The 24,342-nt window shown below is 38.8% G+C and overlaps 3 protein-coding genes across 18 annotated transcripts in view; 1 reads left to right on the plus strand and 2 right to left on the minus strand.

The window, feature by feature from the left end:
• Positions 1 to 319: 319 nt before the first annotated feature.
• On the minus strand, positions 320 to 679 carry LOC148878717 (uncharacterized). Its single transcript, XM_088973184.1, has one exon. It carries the CDS (start codon positions 677 to 679, stop codon positions 320 to 322), a length of 360 nt encoding a protein of 119 aa, XP_088829310.1.
• Positions 680 to 9,250: 8,571 nt separating this feature from the next.
• Positions 9,251 to 14,372, plus strand: LOC148878718 (heterogeneous nuclear ribonucleoprotein 1-like). Of its 2 annotated transcripts, XR_016103589.1 has the most exons (3): positions 9,327 to 9,699; positions 12,039 to 13,346; positions 13,864 to 14,372. XR_016103589.1 is itself a non-coding variant. In XM_088959038.1 (2 exons), the coding sequence occupies exons 1-2, from the start codon at positions 9,478 to 9,480 to the stop codon at positions 13,218 to 13,220; spliced, it is 1,404 nt and encodes a 467-aa protein (XP_088815164.1). In that variant the 5' UTR covers positions 9,251 to 9,477; the 3' UTR covers positions 13,221 to 13,577. The 2 variants fall into 2 exon arrangements, 1 of the variants encoding a protein (XP_088815164.1); XM_088959038.1 differs by lacking the exon at positions 13,864 to 14,372 and having other exon boundaries at positions 9,251 to 9,699; positions 12,039 to 13,577.
• A 2,220-nt stretch (positions 14,373 to 16,592) lies between these two features.
• The window catches only part of LOC148878719 (uncharacterized), a 44,452-nt gene continuing 36,702 nt past the window's right edge, over positions 16,593 to 24,342 (minus strand). For 12 of the 15 annotated variants that reach the window (XM_088959074.1, XM_088959123.1, XM_088959098.1 and 9 more), the window contains 6 exons: positions 24,122 to 24,195; positions 23,915 to 24,008; positions 23,342 to 23,478; positions 23,161 to 23,241; positions 22,356 to 22,461; positions 16,593 to 16,926 (listed from right to left, as the gene is read on the minus strand). In XM_088959074.1, coding sequence (XP_088815200.1) covers positions 16,855 to 16,926; positions 22,356 to 22,461; positions 23,161 to 23,241; positions 23,342 to 23,478; positions 23,915 to 24,008; positions 24,122 to 24,195 — 564 coding nt within the window. In that variant the 3' untranslated portion in view covers positions 16,593 to 16,854. The remainder of the gene's footprint in view (positions 16,927 to 22,355; positions 22,462 to 23,160; positions 23,242 to 23,341; positions 23,479 to 23,914; positions 24,009 to 24,121; positions 24,196 to 24,342) is intronic. The other 3 variants (XM_088959144.1, XM_088959137.1, XM_088959152.1) reach the window with 1 other exon arrangement.

A 24,342-nucleotide genomic window follows, 5' to 3' on the forward strand; every position in this document is an offset into this window, starting at 1 on the left:
TGATAGGTCGATAGCGAGGGTCGGTGTTCTGGCAGCGTGTAATGACTTCGGGGTCAATCCCCGACATATCTGCCGCCGACCAAGCAATCATGTCGGTGTGATCCCTTAGCAGCTGCACAAGTTCTTCCAAGAGATGGTCATCTAGGAGAGAGCCGACTTGGACCATCCTCTCGGGGTCTTTCTCGTTGAATGGCACCTGGATGAGGTTTTCGACAGGTTGACCGCGTAGTATCTTCACCTCGTCTCGCAGATCATAGGCTTCAGCCATCAATGATTATGCGGCCAGGCGCGGTCCTCAACAAGAGAGCAAATAACACTGTCACGCAGCTCTTTGGTCTCCATGTGCTACCCATATGTTGTATTCAGTGGGGAACTTCATGGCGAGGTGGAACATGGAGACCATAGCCTGTAGAGCATTAAGGTTCGGCCTGCCGAGTATAGCGTTGTAAGATGAGAGGCAACGAACCACAATAAAGTCCACCATGGTCGTCGCAATGATGTCGTCTTCGATTAGGAGGGGAAGGGTTATCCTTCCTGTGGGCAAAAGGGACTCGCCGGAGAAGCCCATTAGGAGAGTGTTAACAGGGGCGAGGCACTCTTTGTCGATGCCGAGCTTCTCAAATGCGTTATCGAAGAGCACATCAACAGAGCTATTTGTATCAACCAGAATCCATCGCATCTCAAAGTTGGCAACCTCGGTTGTGATTACCAAGGCATCATCGTGTGGGGTCTGAACCCCTCGGAGGTTGTCATCAATGAAGGTGATTGACTAGTTGTGCTTCTTCTTGTGTCCCCGGTTATCAATTTCACACAACCACGCATACTTCTTGTGCCTCGAGTTGTTCTCTCCTCCTGCGGTGATCCCTCCTGATATCATGTGGATCACACCAGCAGGAGGAGCTCGGGGCGACGGCCGAGCATTCTTTGTGCGTTGTTCCTCCTATGCTAGCTTCTCATTTTTGTCAACAAATTTGCCGAGGTACCCGCGCCTGATCAGGTCCTTGATGTGGTTGTGTAGGTCGAAATAGTTCTCCATGTCGTGGCCATGGTCCCTATGGAATTCGTAGTACTTGTCGCGGTTCCTCTTGTTGCCTTGTGTTTTCATCTTCTCGGGCCACCGAAGGTAACTGCGGTCACGGATTTGCATCTGAACTTCAAACCATGTTGTGTTCAGCAGCGTGAAGTTCTGATAGGTCAGCGGTGGTGTCCATGGTCTGTGATCAGGTTGGCGATCCTACCTCTTATGGTCCCGATCTGGTCTTTCTGTCTTTCGCTCATCTATAACTCTCATCGTTTTATCAGGCCTTTCTTCCTCGTCCCGTAGCTATGCTTGTGCTTCTTCGGCATTGATGTATTTCTATGCATGGCTCATCAGCACAGCTAGGGTCTGCGAAGGGTTCTTGGAGATGGAGAAGTTGAATGGAGAGGGGCGGAGGCCGTGTTGAATAGCGGTGATGGCCACAGACTGGTTCAGGTTTCTGACCTATAATGCTTCTTTGTTGAATCTCGTTAGGTAGTCTCTGAGAGATTTTGTCTTCCTTTGTTGTACTTGCATAAGGCTGGCCAAGGTCTTGTAGTGCTTCTAGCTCACCGTGAATTGTGCGGGTTTCCAGCTGCTCCCACGATGCTACGAAATATGGGGGCAGAGATGAATACCAAGTTAAGGCTGGATCTGTGAGGGTGGCCACTAGGGCTTTGCACATTAGTCAACGGAAAACAAGATAACATCCTTAACAAAAAATTTCCATGTTAAGAGACACCACCCAGTTTATAACTTATGGGTAATCAAATTCACATAAAGTAAAGTCATGAATCTGGCATTTGCCACCACATTTCAGAATTGTACAATGATAGAAATAATGCAGATTAAAGAGACAATACACATGCAAAAATGTAAAGCACAAGTTTAATAGATCGATAACTTGTATTCCAAGTATCTGTTACAAGCAATACAGGGTCCAAGGTCAAATATTCCCAGTTATATTCAAATTAGAAAATCATAGAGAAACCTTGTTCAGTGATAACACCTAACTTCTGTCCTCGGGGTGTAATTGTTAAATTGAAAATAGTAAAGATTTGCAGTGGTTTATCTATGAAGATGGACACAAATTGCTGAACCACATTAAACCTTGTATGTTCTCTATGACTTTCCATTTGTGTTTTATTGGTTGATGGAATAACAATGTTTGGTAAATTGCTACATATCTAGTGTGCTTGTCTTAAATTCTTCAAAACCATTTCTTATTATATTCCTTATGCTGAACAATGTAAAAGAGAATATAATTTACAAAATTCAAGAAAAAAATACACATACATACATACATACATACACACAATTTTCCAGCAAAGCTTCTCGAATCCATTTATTAAACAAACAACTAACACTAAAGTGGCATTTGGAAGCCTGAATCTAGAATGCATTTTACGGGCAGCTTGAAACAGGGTCATCATTTATTCTATAGTTTTGGTGACTAAGATTTATCCCACCAATCCTAGTAATTCATCCAATCTCCAATCTAAATAATTGAGTGATTTTCACTTGGTTCCATTTTACAAATTCGACGAACTTCTAGGCAAATAAAATGCATTGGAATGACTTAAGAAGTCATCTAGGCATCAAAACCCAATAACCCTGCTATTCCATGGAATGGCATGGCATCCATGTAAAAAGAATTCTACAATCAGACCCAAAATGCACTAGTAGCTTTCTCTACCAACACACTCAGAATGTATACCTGAAGTCTTGAGTTACAAATGCAATTTGGAATAATCCCCATAGAAAACAAGAGGAATGCAATATAAACTGAATTTTATATCAACCACCAAGAATCAAGAAACTCCTACCTTGTGATGCATAACCAATGTAAATCTACAGATTTTGGTCTGAGCCATGTAAATATGCATGTGAGTGCACACACACATGCAACTTAGTTATAAGCCTAACATGAATGACCTCATAAAAATAGTGCCAACCAAGGATTAAAATACAGTTCAATACGCCACCGTATTGGCGCGTATTGCATAGTCGACCATTGTAAGATCGAACCCACACCAGTGCATGCTTAATGTTCACACGTGCGTTAACCACAAAGTCATTTGTCAATTCATGTTACTAACTGTAATAAAATATATTTTATTAAACTTAATGTTTACATGCAAACAAAAAACAATATATATTTATTTTCAAAAACTTCAATTATAAATTAAAAAGAACAATATTCAAAATTAGCATTTTATAAATAAAGCAAATAAATAATTTACAAAATCCACATATATTTATATATCAAAAATGAGTTTTAATTTAAAAAAATATATATAAATAAAATATTCATAATAGAATAATTATTTTAATACTTAAATTTTATAAATTTTCCTAGGTATATACCTTAAATTTTTTTAAATTATTAATTAATATTTTAATTTGCATTGAATAACGACGTATTTATTATTTTCAAAAATTAAAGTATTGTTTACAAAGTATTGAAAATATAATATAAATTGGATCTATCAAATCCATTAATCTACATTTTATATTAAAAATAATTTTAACTTTTAAATTTTATAAAAATAAAATATTAATAATAGAATAATTATTTTATTAATTAAAATTTATAAATTTTTAATAGATTTGATATATTTTAAGTTAAGATTATATAATTTTATAAATTATTAATTAATATTTTAATTTAAATTTTATAATAACATATTTATTGTTTACAAAATTTTAAATATTATTTATAAAACATTTAAGAATGATTTTTTAGTTGAATTTTTAGTTAATGTTAAAAAATAAAAATGGAAAAATAGAAAAAAATAATATAATAATTCAAATATAAAAGTTGTGTATGCTTTATGTCGTACACTTTAATAGATAATAAAATGATATTGGCTTTTTGCATATATTAATTTATAAAAATCTATATAATATTTTCCTTGGACTCTTGACTGATGCACTATTTATAAAATTTTATAATATCTACATGTCCTATTAAATTAATTATAATATATTTCTTCATATGTATATATATATCATTTAAATATATAATTCCTATGTGATGAGGGCAGATTTGGCCCTCCAGTGAATTTGCGACACGTGGCACCTCGTGACAACTAGAAGACACCTAGGCAACAACTTACCAAGTTGGTGTCCCACCCGGGCACCGGCCTGGCGTAGCCTAGCGCGGCCTGCACGTGGCCTGCGTGTTGCCTGGCGCACGGCCTACACGCGGCCTACGCGCTGCCTGGCACACGGCCTGCGCAACTTGGTCGACCTGGCAACCCATAAGACGCCCATCGATAAACGGCATGCATACCCCACGAGCTCGGTAGCTCACCAAGGAGCTCGGTAGCTCACCAAAGAGCTCGCCAAGGAGCTAGGCAACTCTCCAAGGAGCTCGCCACCAAGGAGTCAGGCAGTTCGATAGAGCTCGCCACAAGCAGCTCGACATAGCCCAAGGAGCTCGGCATAGCTCCCCTGGGCAAATCGCCACTTGTAGGGTAGCTCGGTACAGAAGAGTAGTTTGGCGTATCGCAGGAAGATCTCTTGCCTGATAACCGTACCTGATAGATCTGGTGGCAGCGCCCACATCTCTTGCCAGGCGGTGTCGTGCCTGCCGTATCTGAAAAGCATGGCATGCCTGACGAGTCTGTACCCTACAGCAACAGCTTGCACCTGTCACCTCAATCCTGGCAGTAATGGCTTGGGCAGTGGCAGTTACGTCTGGTGTGACTGGGCACCACTATATAAGGACTCCGACCCCCAAAGCCAAGGGGGGAGGGAATGGAAAAATGGAGGTAATCCCTACTCTCTAGCTCTCTCATTTCTCTCCAAGCTCTCTACAATCGGAATGCTAACTTAGGCATCGGAGAGTCCCCGTCGGGTAAACACCCCCGGGTCCTCTGATTCAGTTCTTGCAGGTTCCTCAGCTCCCGCCACCTACAAAGAGGAGGAAATGATGGAGTTCTCGCAGTTCCCTCAGCTCCTGCCGCCTACAAAGGAGAGGAGATCACCTCATGCAGAGGGCAGTCATTTTGCACTTCACCAGGGAGCTCCACCACCCTATGAGTTACAGGCCGCCTAGGAGCAGGTCAAATGACGAGTCTACCTAGGTAGCTCTCCACCAGGGAGCTCGTCACCAGGCAGTTCTCCACCAGGGAGCTTGTCACCAAGCAGCTCTCCACCAAGGAGCTCGTCACCAAGTAGCCCTCCACCAGGGAGCTCGTCACCAAGTAGCTCTCCACCAGGGAGCTCGTCACCAAGTAGCTCACCACCAGGGAGTTCGCCACCAAGTAGCTCACCACCAAGGAGTTCGCCACCAAGTAGCTCACCACCAAGGAGCTCGTCACCAAGTAGCTCTCCACCAGGGAGCTCGTCACCAAGTAGCTCTCCACCAGGGAGCTCGTCACCAAGTAGCTCTCCACCAGGGAGCTTGTCACCGGGCAGTTCTCCATCAGGGAGCTCGTCACCAGGCAGTTCTCCACCAGGGAGCTCGTCACCAAGTAGCTCACCACCAGGGAGTTCGCCACCAAGTAGTTCATCACCCAGGCAATTCACCCCAGGGAGCTCGTCACCAGGTAGCTCTCCACCAGGGAGCTCGTCACCAGGCAGTTCTCCACCAAGGAGCTCGTCACCAAGTAGCTCTCCACCAGGGAGTTTACCACCAAATAGCTCATCACCAGGCAGTTCGCCACCAGGGAGCTCCATCATCCTCTAAGTCACAAGCCACCTGGGAGCAGGTCAAATGACGAGGTACTTAGCCAAAAGAAAATTGATACATCACAAAAATTGGTACTTGACCAGAAACGGTTACATCACTATGTATTAATATATTATTTATAGTTGTTTTGACACTAAACTCAATGCTATTAATATATTTATGAAAATTATATGCATTTTCTTAGCATATTCAAACATTTACATATTTTTTCGTTCGTACCTATGCGTTTCCTAAGTGTATTCAAGTTGTCCAATACGGTATCTGTAACTCATTAATACTACCTGTAACTCATTTCAAATACAATTGTTAAATCTTGATATTCCATATTGGCATAGAAGAAAGAAATTAACAGTTAAACCTATGCAATAAGAAACCTATTGCACATTTTAATTCAACCTACTCTAAAGTTTATCTCAAAATCAAATATCAACCTACCATGAAATACCGAGATCATAAGGCATAGTTAAAACCATGGTAAGCAATACTCCTTACAATTAAAATTAAATAATTTCAAAAATAGTAAAGAACAATTACTCAAATATAGATAAATATATAGGGATATTTGCCTCCCTATGTAGCTAACTGAAAAACCAAAATAATGTCGCCGGAAATCTAACGAGGAGACAACAACGTTCACTTGCCTACCGTCATAGTGCAACGGAAGATGGTAATCCAACGAATGTCACAACACTTGAAAAGTTTACAAAAACCTCCATCGTCGTGGGGTGGTGACGGAGATAAAAAGGAAACGAAACCTTCCTCTCACACTTGAATAAGGTTTTAGGATAGTGTTTTTTACCTAAAGTTTTTTCTGGCCCTGGCGTTTTTGAAAAGAAGAGGGAGGGGCAAAAGAGGAATACGAAGATTGGGCTAGAGAAAAGAACATTGGAGGAGCAGAAATCCATAGGAGAAAATGGCAATGGCAAGGTCTCCCTCCTTCGGACAGAAGCGTTGGAGGGCAAGACGGCAGGATCTCCTTCGTTTTCCTTCGCTGGAGGGGAAAACGGTGGGGCCTTCTTCGGACAACAGCGTCGGAGGGCAAAACAACAGGGTTTCATTATGACGGCAACATCGGATGGAAAAACGGCAGGGAGAGACATAGCGAGAGTTGAAAGAGACTATGCATCAAGATATAGAGATTTTGCTTTTCTAAATACAAATATTGATCTATTATAAATCCCTAATATCTATATATTTCAACAGAATGATCCTACCTGAAATATATTTTGTCAAGTCCCATATAACGATTTTAATATTAAAGTTTAAAAAGGTCAAATATTTTTTTTAGAAAAATTTAATATTGTAATTCTCAAAGGTAGTTCATGAAATTAAATCGAGACAATGAATTTATAGATAGACTCATGGTATAAATTGAAATATATACCTATACTATTATTAAAAGTATGAATAATGGTATGAAATTTTTGTTTGATTAAATTATCCCATTTTTTTAAATATACTTTTCTCTTTGTTTAAAATTCTCTCATTAAGTCTCATATTTAAAATATTAGCTCCAATTAACATTCATTGAATCCTTTTCTTAACTACAATATCTCTATTTTTGTATTTGGTCTCTCTCTAATTGTGAAGGCCCAAATGTAATTTGAATTACTACATTTCTCCTCATTTAATTCCCTCTCATCAAGTCTTATGTTAGGGTATTAATTCTTATTCTTTTATTGAACTCTATATTTAAGATATTATTTTCACAAAATAAAAACAAAAAAAATCTATCAAATAGATCTACATCCAAAACTTTTAATTAGGGGTGAGTAAAAAAAAACAAAAAACTGAATCGATCAAAACTGAACCCAAAAATTGGTTAACTTAATCAGTCGGTTCAGTGTTTTTAAAAAACCAAAGGTACCGATTTGGTTTCAGTTAACCAATATAGAAAACTAGCTGTTAACCAAACTGACCGGTATTCATATATTTCTATATATGTTTATATATATTTATGTATATTATATTATATATATTATAAATTAATAAGTATGCATTATATATAAATATATATATATATATATATATAATATATGATAGATTATTTATTATTTAAAATATAATATTATATATTTTTATAATATACATTGTAAAAATAAAAAAACCAAAAAAATCGATGAACTGAGCTGATGGTTAATTGAACCGGTCAACCAGTTAACTAATTGGCTTTGATTCGATTTCGTTTATTGGTTTTCCAAAAACCGGTAATAACGATTCGGTTACAAAAAAAAAAGGCCCACGATTCAGTTAATGATATAAAAAAAGGCCCACGGTTTGGTTAACTAAACCGTAAGCACCCATATTTTTAATGATATAAATACATGTTTTTAAAATTTACCAAAAAATGGAACCATTTTTCTATCATGGTGGTGAATAAGCAATTCAACCATTTGAGTCAAGTGGGCTAATCCATGATGTCATAATTAAATAAATACTTATATATATATATATGGTAAATTTTTTTAACTACCCTTAGGATTTAGCTAATTGATTAAGTATACCCTTATTGTTTGACTATTGCCTAATGCTACCCTATTGTTAGACAATAGTCAAACAATAGGGGTATTCTTATTTTTGTGGTGGCGGGTCAACAATTCAACCTTTTAAGTCAAATGTGTAAACTCTTGATATCATAATTAAATAAAAAAATGAAAAAAAATAAAAACATAAAAACATTATATTAATACCAATTTTATAAATAACATTTGGCACCTATTTAATATTTTATATTAATCATATTAAAAAAATAAGTGTGATAAACAATAATTACTTTATTGATGTTGGAAATTAAATATAAAATTTAAAACCAACCCAAAAATGAAATTGCTTTCAGATCATATGTATCAATTATTAATTTCATAATTAAATAATAAAAATTAAAAAGATAAAAATATAAAAAATCATGAAAAAGATAGAAATCCATAGAAAACATTTGTACAATCTCTAATATTTTATATTAATTATATTAAAAATTAGACATAATAAGTAAAAATCATTTTTAACATTTTATTGATGATATAAATAAAATATAAAATTCAAAACTAACTCAAAAGTGAAATTGTTTTAATGTTTGGTGGTAGATCAATTCAACTGAGCTAAATGTGTCAATTCTTCAAGTTAGAATTAAATAATCAAATCTTAAAAACATAAAAACATAAAAATATACAAAAATATATAAATCATATAAGAAATATTTAGGCATATCTATATATATCAATGAATTATAATAATATATGACAGATAATAATAATTTATATATATATATATATATATATATATATATAAGTATTAAAAAATTATAAAACTTTTAAAACATATTATATATTATCATCATCACTTAAAAAAACTCGAACACACATAGAAAGTTTGTTGTTTGAACATTTTGTTTATTGATTTCCATGACGAAGGTGGTAAATTCTTAATAAACATTGTTGAGGGAATTTTTTTTTTTCTGAAATATAAGTTTAATTCCATGGGTATAGACATAAATACAAGTACAATGAAACCCTAGATTAAATCAGGGGCGTCGATTTCACTTACCACCTAAAAGAATTCTTGACCATCTCATCTGTTAAAATTACAACCTACCTATTAAGCTCTCTATTTGCAATGTTTTCTGTTTAGAAATTTTATCTCAAAGCCAGAGACGCCGTCTTTGGCACAAACCCTTGCCCTCTCCGGACCTTCTCTGAAGAGAGAAAATAGTGAAGATCAAGAAGAGAGAGAGAGAGTATAAGAGAATCGTAGATAGTGAGTGATGGACTCGGATCAAGGGAAGCTGTTTATTGGCGGGATATCATGGGATACATCAGAAGATAAGCTGAAGGAGTATTTTAGCAAGTATGGAGAGGTTGTGCAGACCGTCATCATGCGTGATAAGGTCACAGGGAGGCCTAGAGGTTTTGGGTTTGTTGTGTTCGCAGATCCTTCCATTCTCGATAGGGTTCTTCAGGATAAGCACACCATCGATGGAAGAACGGTAAGACTAGATCGATGCTTTGGACGGATTTTTTCTTGTTTTTGCTCTATGGGTTTTTGTTGTTTGATATGTTTTGATTCTTGGGTACCCACGTGGATTTGTTGTTCTATAAATTTCTTTGATTTATGCTTGGTAGGTAGTTCATCTCATTGTTTTTGTTTCTAGGTTTTGTTAATTTATGTTATATTTGATGGGTTTTGTTCATTTCCCCTTTTACTTTCTGATCGTTCGACTTCGATAAGATAATTTGTAGTTCTTTGAAATTTGTATTTCCTTTTTCTGTTTTTTTTTGGATTATTTACGGAATGAGAAATGCGATACTTAGGGTTAATCTAAATCAGTGTGTTTTGGTTAAATTTATTTATTCATTTTTTTTTGAAGAAAAGTAACAATTTTATTAAAAGCTAAGGATAGGGTACATGAGGAGATGTACAACTGCGACAAAGATTCGCCAAAAGAGTTACAAGGAGTCACAATCTCAGATTCTTGGCAATTCTGAGACCTGTTAAGGCAGCCACAATCTCCGCATTTGTGGATTCCGCAACTCGCCAATCCATAACGGGCCACTGTAAGCCCACTGAATATTTCCATCTTCCTCCCTGATCACACCTCCAATCTCAGCTTCCCCTGGGTTGTCTACAGAACTTCCATGGAGGTTTAATCTTATTCCCACCTCCTCTCTCCCCAGGAAAGCCTGAACAGCAGCTGGGTTCGAGGGAGTGGAATGCAAAATGTGCCAGATTCTTTTGTAGGTCTGAATGGGTAACCCCTTTAAAGATTTCAGAGCCTGTCATGCAGAGATTGCATAAAAAAGGTTATGTAGGAAATGGGATCTTCAATGGTTCTTTTCTTGTTTTCAAAAATTCTTCTGTTTCTTTCTTCCTACACTCCCTATAGGCCATAGCACTGCATGAGTCAGTGTGCACCAATAGGCTTTCCCTTTTTCTCCCAAACCCCTACCCTGCCATTTCTTAAGAAATCCAAGACATGTTCAGGAGCAACCCAAGTGTAGCCGACCATAAGCAGAAAGTGATTCCAGATTTTCCTGTCTCAGCACAGTTAAAAGTAAACGATGTTTTAGATATCTAGGCTTCATGGACTTGGTTGTTATATTTCTGTTTTTTATATTTTAGTGCTAAAGCTTTGTTGGTACACTAAGTAGCTTGGCTTGCTTATTGGATTCTCTATGTTGTCTTTTGTAATTTTCGTCAAGTTTGCGATGTTAAATGTTCATATAACATATATCATAGCTGCCTTTCTGTAATTGTTTTCATATAACATATATCATATTTGTCTTTTTGGAATCGTCTAATTGTTGGCTTTTACATGTTTTAAACACTGGCTTGGGAAATTTTTAGAGGGTTACTCTTATTGTATGTTGCCTGGATGAGGCAAGGACATTTCTGGATACAGCATCCGATACAAAATTTACACTAAAAATTGAAGTATCTGTCACGACAAGGCACCATTGTACAGGCATCTGGGTATTATAGATCTAATTTTACTTTGATTGGTAATGTACTAACATAAACAGAAATTTATTGAATGACAAAAACTTCATATAACACCTACATTCCCAATTTCTTAGGAAAGCGGGAAAATCCACATTTTTTATTTAATTGGAATGGAGCCAACTAATTAGGACGTATGCACCCCACCCCTCCCAAGACCCCAGATAGCTGGGACCAACATTGCATAATGGCCTTTTTTTATCACAGAGCCAGATGAATCTTTATTTCCTGACTTCTCTCCAATAAGATATCATGCTAGGTTAGTTGGAAAGTTGTTACTAACAGGTATGTGAATGGTTTGTTGATAATTTTAGGGAATAGGAATTGTTTTTGGTCTGAGCATGGAAATTCTGTTATGCTTTTGTTTGTAGGTTTTGTGCTTCTCTTTGGTATCCCATCCCAAAACTTGTTGAAGCAAAAGAGGGCTATTGACTATTCTTATCACTGGTGGACACAGTTAATATTCTTTTACTCAAAATTGGTCTGTAGATCTCTTAATTTTTTTTCTTACCCTAATTCTCCTTTAGAGTGAGATTTGTTCCTTTAATGATTTGCTCGTATGGTGTGATTGCTTTTTTAATTAGTTCTGACTTTTTTTTTTCATTTGACTGTATACTTGCATAATGTTAAAATTAATTGCTTTGTGACTGGTGTAATGTTTTGAAGAATATGAAGTATGAAATGGTTGCCCCATTGGATGTCTGCAAATTATTTGGAACAATATGATGTATGAAATCTTGTCAGCATCTTTGCACGGTTGCATATACACTATTTTCTCCCTAAATATACTCTTCCTTCTGCACTATAACCCTTGCTTTGATAATTCAGGTGGAAGCTAAACGGGCTTTATCAAGAGAGGAACAGCAGACCTCCTCTAGATCTGGAAATCCTAATGCAGGCAGAAGCGTTGGAGGTGCTGGGAATGTTAGGACCAAGAAGATATTTGTAGGAGGGTTGCCTCCCACATTGACGGAAGAAGGTTTCCGTCAGTATTTTGAGACCTATGGTCATGTAACTGATGTAGTAGTTATGTACGACCAAACTACACAGCGACCTCGTGGGTTTGGATTTATTTCCTTCGATACTGAGGAGGCAGTTGATAGAGTCCTACATAAGACTTTCCATGAGTTGAATGGTAAACTTGTTGAGGTTAAGCGTGCCCTTCCAAAAGATGCAAACCCTGGTGGTGGCAACCGGCAAATGGGAGGTGGGAGTTTTCAGGGTTATGGTGGTTCTGGTCCCAATACAAATACATATGATGGCCGAATGGAAGCCACTAGGTATATGCAGCCTCAAACTGCTGGAGGTGGTTTTCCAGCATATGGTTCTTCTGGCTATGGAGCACCTGGTTATGGTTATGGTGCAGCAGGTAATGGTGTTGGTTATGGTGGCTATGGTGTTGGCTATGGTGGTGCCAGTGCTGGGTATGCTGGCGCTGCTGGGGCCTATGGGAACCCGAATGCCCCAAATGCTGGTTATGTAAGTGGCCCACCTGGTGCCCCTAGAAGCCCATGGAGCAATCAAGCTCCTTCAGGATATGGTTCTGCAGGCTATGGTGCAAATGCAGGTTATGGGGCTGCGGCTCCTTGGAATGCTCCAGGTGTTGGTGGTGCTACAGGTACTGGTAATTCTGTTTCTGCACCAACAGGTCAGTCTCCAAGTGGGGCTCCCAGCTATGGGAATCAGGGTTATGGGTATGGTGGTTATGCTGGGGCTGATGGATCTTATGCTAATCCAGGTGGCTATGGTGTGGTTGGAGGACGTTCAAATGGTGCCCCAAATAGCATTGCTGGTGCTGGTGGGGAACAACAGGGAACAGGTGGTGGCTACATGGGAAGTGGCTATGGTGATGCTAATGGGAATCCAGGGTATCTAAATGCAGCCTGGAGGTCTGATGCCTCTCAGGCAGGAAGTTATGGGGCTGCCCAAGCAAATGGACCTCCAAGTGGACAAGTGGGTTATGGTGGTGGGTATGGCAGTGCTCAGTCCAGGCAGGCCCAACAGCAGTAGTCCAGATGGTGCCAACTGTGTATCATTAATCTCTATGTGAACTGTCTATCGACTTCTGCAGTCTTGTTGCTTTCTCATTGCCCAGGAGTGATGTTTCTTGCAGGACGACAGCGGATTTTGTGACTGGTTGGATTGCTCGAATCCCAGTAGCTTGCAGTAGTCTCTATTTTGCTAGTATATAATGAGTAGTACTTCCTGAGGAGTAGTAGATACCTCATAGTATTTGCTTGCAAGTTGTAGTGTTATATTCAGTGTGCTTAGTGTTGTCTCTGGTAGCCGATATGGATCTCTTAATCTTTCCTCTAGTATTAAACTAGAGTATCTCAAATTAGATTTACCTTTATGGCGTTGGTCGAATGCTTAGCCAAGTATTTCGTTTATGGTGTGACATTAGCAGTAATATCAGGCAGTTGTATAGGAATTTGATGGTGCTAGAATCTTGACAATAGTAGCTTGCTGTAGCTATTTTTTCGTATGGTAGATAGTGACTTAAAGATGTAGAGAAGCTTCTTGGTAATAGAAGGTGGAACTCTAGGCAACTTCGGTTGAATCACTAAGTTATGGCTAGCGATAATGATAGTGGTAGTTAAGATATTTGACATGGCATAATCATTTTCCTCCTGTATTTGCCCTTGTTGTACAGGAGGAGAGAGATGCCCGTGTTCTAAATTGGAATCAGAATTCTTTCCTGGTGGGCGCTCTCAAAGTTTTTTAATGGGGGTGTGTCATGTGTGGCGTGGAAAGGCAGGTAACGTGGGTTTGCTCGATTGACCTGATGCATTCAACAAGCAAGACGGGAGGGGCCCATTCAGGCAAACAATGTTGATCTTCGGAAGCCTTCGCAATTCATATCATGAAATCCTAATCAATCTTCAATGCAGGTTGTGATCCCAGCCAGTGCTGACTCTTGAATTTGAGCAACTGGTGGTATGTTGATTCACTAGGTAGTTTGCCATATGTTTCCTTTTGTCATTTGGACAAGGCCTTGTTTTTCTTGTCTCTGAAATGTTTCTTTTTACAAACACCTCAAAATCATGGCTGAACAATTTTCAGTGCAGTTCAAAGGTGTCTTTTGGGGGGTAATACGGTCTTACATCTTTTAGACCTTCCTGGAGTTTATTTAAAATCTAGTTGGATTTTGGATTGGACCTAGCTTTTTGGCCCCAAATGAAATGTCTCTGCTTTTGTTATTAAAAATATCTGCACCCACTGAAGTGCCTTCTAATCTGCTATCCACTAGAACTCTACCCACCTGTCCACAAGTGACTAGACATTGCAGTCGCACATCGGGAACATCACCAGTGTTCTTGTATTTAGTGTCGTCATTCATGAGAAGATAGATGTTCCTGATGCACAGCTGTAGTGTCTAGTGGGCATGTGTGGGTAGCAGATCTGGAGTGGAGAAAATCCACCCATGAAAAGGGGGAAAGTCCAAAGGAAAGGTGGTAGGTTTGTGAGGTTTTCCTTTGCTTGTTCTATGATGATGGCTTTAAATTCCGTTCTCGATTAGTAAGTTTGGTAAGCTAGCCATTGCGAACAGTTTCTTATTTCGAATAAGCAAAGAGATGTGCGTGGAAAAAACCCGGAGATCGGTTAGAAAAGATTAAAGGTGTATGCGTGGATATGGTGTGAAAATCCACGTAAATGTTGAGGATGTTCTTAGTTTGATAGAGATAAATAGGGCAGAAACAGAAAGCTGACGGAAAATTCATTTAGAAGTTCACATAATTTGTTGGCAGTTTTCCCTCAGACCTTGTTATTCTCTATTTTGTCAAACCAAACATGGTCTAAAACTAAAAGTACTTTGACAGCACAAATTTTAGAGCTTAACCCGCCATGAATAAGATCTTGGAATAATGTCTAAAACTAAAGCCTAGTATGAAATTGTGTTTAGATAGATGCTCATTGGTAGGAAAAGTAGGAGTCGGCTTTGAAAATGGGGTGGAGGCGTGGAGCTTTAAATAAAATATACGAATTAGTGAAATGGTTGATACTTGATAAAAGTAAATATAGCCTATATAGGTAATGTATTGATGATAGCAGATTAGAATTTGAAATGACATTACAATTTACATATGGGAATGTCATTGAAATATTGTTAATATACCCAAAGACCACTATGTATCAGATTATACTGATGCGGCAAACCTTGAATTAAATCTATGTGAATTATGGGCTATTTGGATTTTGGATATATGCTTGGAAGCCAAGTATTTAAGGGAAAGACTTAATTGAAAAATTAGTTAGATCATCAAATACTATAGTATAGTTGAATGGATGGATATGCCTTGTAGCGAGAAAAATATGCATTAAGGCCATTTTACAGTAAGTATTGCAATGCTACCATTGGATGTGCATGAATACGGTGTAGTGATAAGGATACGCCAGGGGAAGTCCACCCCTGTGGATCCCACAACTGTATGAATACCACTGCATTTAAGGCTTAAATAACTAACTACAGACAAATTATAATCACATAAGAAATTCAGTTTAATTGTATATATGAGTTGGAAAATGTTTTAAAGTAATATAATAACACCATTCATTTGAACTAGATGCAACTTAAAAGTTGAATAAAATCCATGGTATTTCAACTATTAAGACATCACTGCAATATGGTTTATTGGTGATGGGCGAGTAATCCGACACCCTTCAATAAGAAAAGCCAAAGCATTACATCAATTGGTGTTTGGTTTAAAACACTGGTCTGTTCTCTTTTCATTGGGGTCGCATGCAATCACGGTTTCAGGAAATCTTTTGTCCCGACATCCAGGCTCAAATGTTATGAATAGAGTATAACTTTTAAATGGTTTAATTATATAAGAACAGAGAGGGATTTGAAATATACATCTGTATTTGATGTCGTAACACTTGATAGATTAAATTGCTTAAATTGTGGGAACGATATCTAATGTAAAATAGATCAAATGGATTAAATGGTAAAGCCACAATTAATGGGGGAGAAATGGTGGAATTTAAACTATGGCAGACTTGAAAATTTGAGAAAGCCACAGTTAATGAGATGTAAATGGTAGATTTTAATGAATTAGATGGCAGATTTAGAAAGCCACAATAATTGGAGAATTGGAGAAGAAACACTTCTCTTAGGCTATGTTTGGTTTGAAGGTAAAGGTAGGGAAAAGAAGGGAAAGACAGGAAAACCAATACAAGGTTTGTGAAGATTTTCCTATATTTTCCTTCAAACCAAACATAGCCTTATTGTTTAGTAACCTTAGAACCATATAAACCTAACAATGTAGCTGTTTGTATTGGGCAAGGTTTGCTACTGTTTGTCAGTGGGACCAAAGGACCACTGTAGAAAATCAAGCTACCCTATTATAATTCTTTTATAGGAAAATATACTCAAACGAATTGAAGTATCTAAGGCAACGTATTCATTAACCCCTTGCTGGGGCATCACAAAATGAAATCCAATTCTTCCTGCAACAAATGATTCGAGAAAACAATCCTTGAATACATTCTTGGAGTTATTGGTGATTAATAATGTAAGAAAATTAGTGGACATAGTTCTACTGGCCTTAACAGGTCGGTCTGCTCTGCTTTTGAGAGGAATAATAAATATTGGAGATACAGCAACTGGGCTTTACCTGTCAGTACAACTCCGAGGGGAGGCTTAAAATGCTGATGGCAGACCTTTGTATGGATCGCTGAATGCAGTGAGGTTGCCTGGTCTTGAAAATACAATCTGCATTGTGCCGACGTATCAATATTTAAATATTTATGGCTTGTAGAGAATGAGAAAACACTCAAAACTAATATGGAGGATCGGTTTTTTTTTTTCTTGGACTTCTAGTACAAGCTCAAGATATAGCTTTTTGATTGATTCAGTTTTTATACCAGTTAATGTTTCTTACAGCTGTTTCACAGGAGCTCTATCTATTGGTGGTATGGTATATGAAATTACATGGGTGTCAACCATCAAACCTGAATGCATGCATGTAATAGTATAATAGTTGACAGATAAAATGAAGGTGCCATCACCATATGAGCTATTAAGTTGGCTGAATTTCCTTGTCTCCTGTGAAAGGAGGATTAGGACCTGACTCCAAATAAGCAAGATCTGCTGACCTTTATTCATATATTTTTTTTTTGCATTAATTTTTAGATGCACCCCTTATGTGGCCAATCTGAACCATCCACTGAATGGAGGACTCTCTGGATGTCTACATCTTCAATCCCCAAATCCACATCAACCCTATGACTCACCTTGTATGACTTTTTCCATGCATGATGACTAAAACTGCACAAATAAAAAGGGTTTTCTCTGGACATGCGCCCCAAACAACCTTATATTGTAAAAGTTTCTGTATCTCTTAGAATTCTTCTCTAAACAATTCAATCAGCAAATCCATTCCCGTAGAACAAACAAATAAAGATTTTTCATAGATAATATCTATGAATAGTCACATTGATGTGTCACAAAGAAAACCAAGGTGTTCTCTTTAGCCCAGCGACCAGGGTAGGGGTGACCATTGTTCGGTTAAAACTGAAAATTTCGGTTCCGTTTTTTTTTTTTTTTGGTTATTTCAGTTTCATAAAATTTTGGTTTTGATTTCGGTTTTCAGGTTTGAAAATTTGGTTAACCGAAAAAACCAAATTAACTGAACTTTATTATCTATATGTTAGGGTAAAAGACTTAGGCTGCATTTGGCATTCCTTATTAGGACTTATCTCCTTTTTGCAGTTAAAATGCCCCTATTAATACGAAGTTTTTAATTGCAAAAAGGAGATAAGTCCTTAAAATAAGGAATGCCAAATGCAGCCTTAAACCTCCCCTAAAGTTTAAGATAAATACTAATACCTCACTTCTAATTTCTAATAGGACTTATACCTGCCCTGTTAGAATAAGATTACATTAAATTTGACAGAAACAATAAAAAGACTCTTTTATCCTTAATTATTCTTTAAATATAAGAAACCACCTAAACTGGGAAATAAAAATTATCACTGTTTTTTTTTTTTCATGGAAGGATAAAATTACATCAAGGACTAAAACCCATTAAAGGCAAAACCTTGACTCTCTAAGACACCAAGATATGGGCCAGTTTATTTGTATCATGACTAATATGATGAAACGCTATAGAACTGAGTAATAAGAGATTTAGAATCACAAAAAAAAGGGACAATTCAACCATGAACATGAGTATTCAGCTTTGTTCTCTATGAACCCGATAACAATCTAATTTTTTCTAGTCGTTAGAATGCCCTTGTCCATAAACTTCTACACATTTTGAAGAGTTTTATACAATGTATACGCCTCAGTTACTTCTACATCAGCAATAGGAACAGAATGCACCCCCAGCCTCCAAAAACTTCATCTAACAACTAACAATCACCCATGCAGCCGTACCTACTAACCCCTTCACTGAGCCATCAAAGCAAACTGTTATTATCAGTATGATGTACAAACCCATCTATTAAACTTTGCCAGAAATTATTCAAATTCTCAATCCTGGTACGTTCAACCCATTCATGATTCAACCACAAACTTATTTATTTATTTATTTTGGGCAATGATTCAACCACTGATATAGAAACCCTCTGGATTTTCCACAAAATGGAGCACTAAGATTAACAAATCAGTCCGACAACCTCCAATATAGTGTTGTGCAGCCGTTATGTCTACAAGCCAGATGCAGCCATGTCTGGTGGCCAAAAGCCAATGCTCGACCCAAATGAGCAATGTGGAAATACCAAAATAAAATGTGTGTTGGGTGGTACAGGGAGTGCAGACTTCTATCACGTTTTTAGGTATGAGACTGACACACTGAGAACAGAGCAATGGGCGATAATGGACATAATTGGATTTTAGGAAAAAATAACTCCCACAAGATGTCAAATGCCAACGGATTGGATAGAATGCTAACATAGGGTAGGCTTTTGTCTTATGACGTCCTGGGAGGTCTTAGTCCAATTTGAAAAAGGAGGGGATGTTTTAGTGTTGAGGATAAAAATGAAGGGAACTTTAATTCTTTTACCCTATATATATTAACATATAATACATATATAACATGTACAATATATATTTTTAATATATAATATGTATAACATATGATGAGGGCGGATTTGGCCCTCCAATGACATTGACACCTAGCACCTTATGGCAACTAGATGTAGCCTCTTGACAACTAGGCAGCTCGCCACTTACAGGTAGCTCGCCACAGGCAGCTCGCCACCTTGCAGCACTTACAGGCAGCTCGCTACCTTGTAGCCCTTACAGGCAGCTTGCCACTAGGCAGCTCGCTACCTTGCAGCACTTATGGGCAGCTCGCCACATGCAGCTTGCCACTAGGCAGCTCGCCACCTTGCAGCACTTACAGGCAGCTCGGAACCTGGTCAGCCCAACACCTTACAGGCAGCTCGGAACCTGGTAAGCCCAACACCTTATAGGCAGCTCGCCACCTTGCAGCACTTACAGGCAGCTCACCACCCTGCGGCACTGCACAGGTAGCTCGCCACTAGGCAGTTCGCCACCAAGCAGCTAGCCACAGGCAGCTCGCCACTTACAGGTGGCTCGCCTCCTAGTCAGACCGACCACCATGTGACAACCCCGAGGAGCTTACCACCGTACCCCGCATTTCATGGGATTGTGACTTGTAACGACTATATTAGCTCATCCACTCCCTGATTAAGGTGGAAATGGGCAACCTTACTAGTTGGTGGATTTATGCCCACCTAACACGAAAGCAGGTCCCATCACAGCGGGAATAAAGGAATTGCTCAACCCCTGCTCTCTAGATCTCTCATTCTCTAATATCATTCTCAGCTCACGACTAAGTGTTGACTTAGCCATCGGTGTAACCTCGCCAAGTAAACACCCACGGGTTCTCTGATTCAGCTCATGCAGGTCCCTCAGTTCTTGCCGCCTACAAAGATGAGCAGATCATCTCCAGTAGGAAGTAGCCGGTTTAGTTCCCATCGTTGCTAGTAGCCAGATCACCTCCTGTAGGGAGCATCTGGGTTGCGCTACACTAGGGAGCTCCACTTCAGCCTTTGAGTCATCGGCCACTTGGGAGCAGACGAGGTGACGAGGTACTTAGCCAAAAAATGATATGTGACCAGAAACCGTTACATCATTTGGCACCGTCTATGGGATCACAATACAAAAAGCTAAGTTCTCATCCTACAAAAAGTTAAGTTCTCATCCTACAAAAGGCTAAGTCCTCTTCTCCTAGAAAGCTAAGCCCTCACTTTTTAATTACTGAAGCTCTCGCATTGCGAGGTGGATGCAGTGCAGTCATAGCTCTAAGTTGCCTACCCGGCGGCCTGGCACATGCGCTGACCTGGCGTGACCTAGCACGGGTGCCGTCCTGGCGGCCTGGCCCAGGCACGATCTGACGAACTGATAAAAGACTTCCTCATCGCTTAAGACCCAGTTGCCTCTTCGGCATGGGCAAAGTTCAAGAGTGGGCTATGAGTTGCTCCCAAAGCCTAAGGGCCATGATGCTGCTTAAGACCTAGTTGCCTCTTCGGCATGGGCAAAGTTCAGGAGTGGACTATGAGTCGCTCCCAAAGCCTAAGGGCTATGATACTGCTTAAGACCCAGTTGCCTCTTCGGCATGGGCAAAGTTCAAGAGTGGGCTATGAGTTGCTCCCAAAGCCTAAGGACCATGATGCTGCTTAAGACCTAGTTGCCTCTTCGGCATGGGCAAAGTTCAGGAGTGGACTATGAGTCGCTCCCAAAGCCTAAGGGCTATGATACTGCTTAAGACCCAGTTGCCTCTTCGGCATGGGCAAAGTTCAAGAGTGAATTGTGAGCCGCTCCCATAACCTAAGGAATTGAATCGGTGCTTACGAGCTCATCAAATTACAGGCAAAAGGGAGAAATCTACTCCCTTCGCCGAGTTACTTTCAGCTCGATGCAACCTCTTGACAATTAGGCAGCTCACCACAGGCAGCTCGCCACCTTGCAGCCCTTACAGGCAGCTTGCCACCTTGCAGCACTTATAGGCAGCTCGCCACCTTGCAGCACTTACAGGCAGCTCGCCACCATGCGGCACTGCACAGGCAGCTTGCCACTAGGCAGCTCGCCACTAGGCAGTTCGCCACCAAGCAGCTCGCCACCAGGAAACTCGCCACAGGCAGCTCACCACAGGCAGCTCGCCACTTACGGGTAGCTCGCCTCCTAGTCAAACCGACCACCATGTGACAACCCCGAGGAGCTCACCACCGTACCCTGCATTTCATGGGATTATGACTTGTAACGGTTATATTAGCTCACCCACTCCCCAATTAAGGCGGAAATGGGCAACCTTACCAGTTGGTGGCTTTATGCCCACCTAACACGAAAGCAGGTCCCATCATAGTGGGAATCCAGGAACTGCTCCACCAAACCCACGAGGACTCTAGTATATAAAGGCCTCACCCCCTAGGGGCGAGGAGAGATGGTAACCCCTGTTCTCTAGCTCTCTCATTCTCTAATATCATTCTTAGCTCACGACTAAGTGCTGACTTAGCCATCGGAGTGACCTCGCCAGGTAAACACCCCCGAGTTCTCTGATTCAGCTCATGCATGTCCCTCAGTTCCCGCCGCCTACAAAGATGAGCAGATAATCTCCAGCAGGAAGTAGTCGGTTCAGTTCCCGTTGTTGCTGGTAGCCAGATCAACTCCTGCAGGGAGCAACTAGGTTGTGCTACGCTGGGGAGCTCCACTTCGGCCTTTGAGTCATCGGCCACTTAGGAGCAGACGAGGTGACGAGATACTTAGCCAAAAAATGATACGTGACCAGAAACCGTTACATCAACATATATAATGTTAATGATGAAATTCGGTTTTAACTGAAATAATGAAAAGCTGAACCGAAAGTTTCAGTTTCAGTTATTTCAATTTTGGTCTGTTTTGTCATTTAAAATTTTGATTTATTCGGTTCTGTACGAATAAACTATTTGCTCACCCCTACTCCTGGGAATGAGTGTGCATCTAAGTGTGTTTTTATTCCTTTCCTTTTTCTGTTAAGAGTATCTGACTTAAAAAAAAAAAAAACTTCACTGCACAAGTTGATTTCTACCATCCTAGATTAAATTTAAAATTGTCAGTAACTTGCAGTCCACCCCATTTGGCCCCACCTATGAGGTAAGGTGAAGAAGCAACCACAGGCTATATTATGTGCTTACCTGGTAGTTTCCCAGTGTACGTGACCTAAAACCAGCTGCACAGTATATAAAATAATACTCCCATGTCCGGATGAACTTCTCGTCAAATCCTAATGCAAGGATTTCACTGGAATAAAAAATTTAACATTTCAGTACCATAATACAAGAACATTGGTCCCTAAAAAATAAAGATAATAAAACATAACAGTGATTTAGCATAGAACAAAGTTTATTTACTGGTTTCTGGTACTAAAATGCAAATCTAAATGCCACTACTTGAGAAGAAAAAACAATTCTGAGTTCTATTCTAAAAGATGAGGTATATCTAAAACTTAGCATGGAAGCATCTTTGTAAGGCATTGAATATGGAGAAATCATTTTTCAAGATCATATTACTAATCCAGTGATTTCTGAAAAGTTTCAGTTCTCAGGAAAGAAAAGAAAGAAAAAGAAATAATATTTGGAAGCGTATATTATTAAACAACCCCACTGGAGATAAAATGAAAATGGAACAACTAATCCTTAGCAGAATCCCAACTCATTATCATATAAAATCAAATCCTATTTATGAGTCCCATCATGTAATTTTAAGGTAGTTTCATGATTTTAAAATATATATTATGATCATCTAATTAATTAAGTCATACAACGGTATTTGATGCCATCTGAAATTAATGGTTGTTTACTTTTCCTTATCTGTGAGCATTGCACCCTTAAGTTTTGCTAAGTTTCAACTTTCAAATTCGGTCATGCTAAGTCAAGGGAAAAGGAGCATTGCATGAATTTTTGTTTTTTTGGTGGTTGAGCATTTCATGATTATTCATACCTCTGCTTTTCCACGAAACTATTCCTCCAATATATCAGCGTTTGATAGTAATGTATTCCTATATTCTCCAGGTGCTCCACACTGCAATTAAATACCACAGCATTGTAAATTTTCAAAATGGACATCAAGATAGGAGAGTTGATATCAACCTGATAATTAAGATGGCATTATCAATATTTACCAGAGTCTGGATGCAGAGGCCATGGCTGATGTAACTCTAGACAATGAAGGAATGCATCCACCAGGAAAAATGTATTCCTTTATAAAATCTGAGCTTCGCCTGTACTCATCATATCGTTCATCTGGTATTGATATAAACTGTAAAGAAATCCACCAATATCCATTCATTTTCTGAGCCAATACATAGTGAAACGATACATGTAAAATTATAATAAGTTGTCTCTTTCATTTTAAGCTCTTTGTTCTGTAACTCAACCATCTACACTAACGAGACAGCAGTGTTATGATGAAAACAAGATTTACATAAGCCATAACGTTCAAGATTTGTAAAAGTTGACTAATAAGGGGAATATTTACATGTCATAACATTCAAGATATAAAAGTTGAAAACTTAAGTCTTGAGATACAAGACTTTTAGAAGTCAATTTTGAGAAAACAAATCACCAATCAGTCCAAGTAGATCGATGGAAATTTTCTGCAAAGGCCCTTAATTACATAACCATATAAACTAAATGGGACAGCATTGCTTTGATGAAAACAAGATTTACATAAGAACATTCAAGCAGTGGTAAACCTGTAGAACAAGAAGGCCATTTTCTGCCAACACTGATTCACAACAGCCAAAAAACTCCTCCATATATTCATGGCCTACTGCTTCTAGCATCTCACTGTATTAAGGAAAAAAAAGAAAGAAAGAAAACAACCGTAAGACGATATAATTCAAGTATTCAACTCAGCATGTAAAAAATGGATAGAGAATTAGTGGTGATCAGAAACTCACCATGATATAATCCTGTCATACTTGTGAGAGTATGGCAATTGGCGATAATCACAGAGGAGAAATTTGATGTGGTCCTGAGAGCACAGTTAATAAAACCTGAGGGGCATTTTTAATATATATAATATAATATAATATATATTGCTTGGTATAATGGTAAAATACTGGGTTGACTAGTTTGAGAAGAACCTCTTCCAAGACCCTAGATAGTGGGACCAGCATTG

This window comes from Nelumbo lutea, chromosome 1 (assembly GCF_056320005.1).
Source record: "Nelumbo lutea isolate HS-2025 chromosome 1, American lotus-T2T, whole genome shotgun sequence".
In the NCBI taxonomy this organism is placed as follows: domain Eukaryota; kingdom Viridiplantae; phylum Streptophyta; class Magnoliopsida; order Proteales; family Nelumbonaceae; genus Nelumbo; species Nelumbo lutea.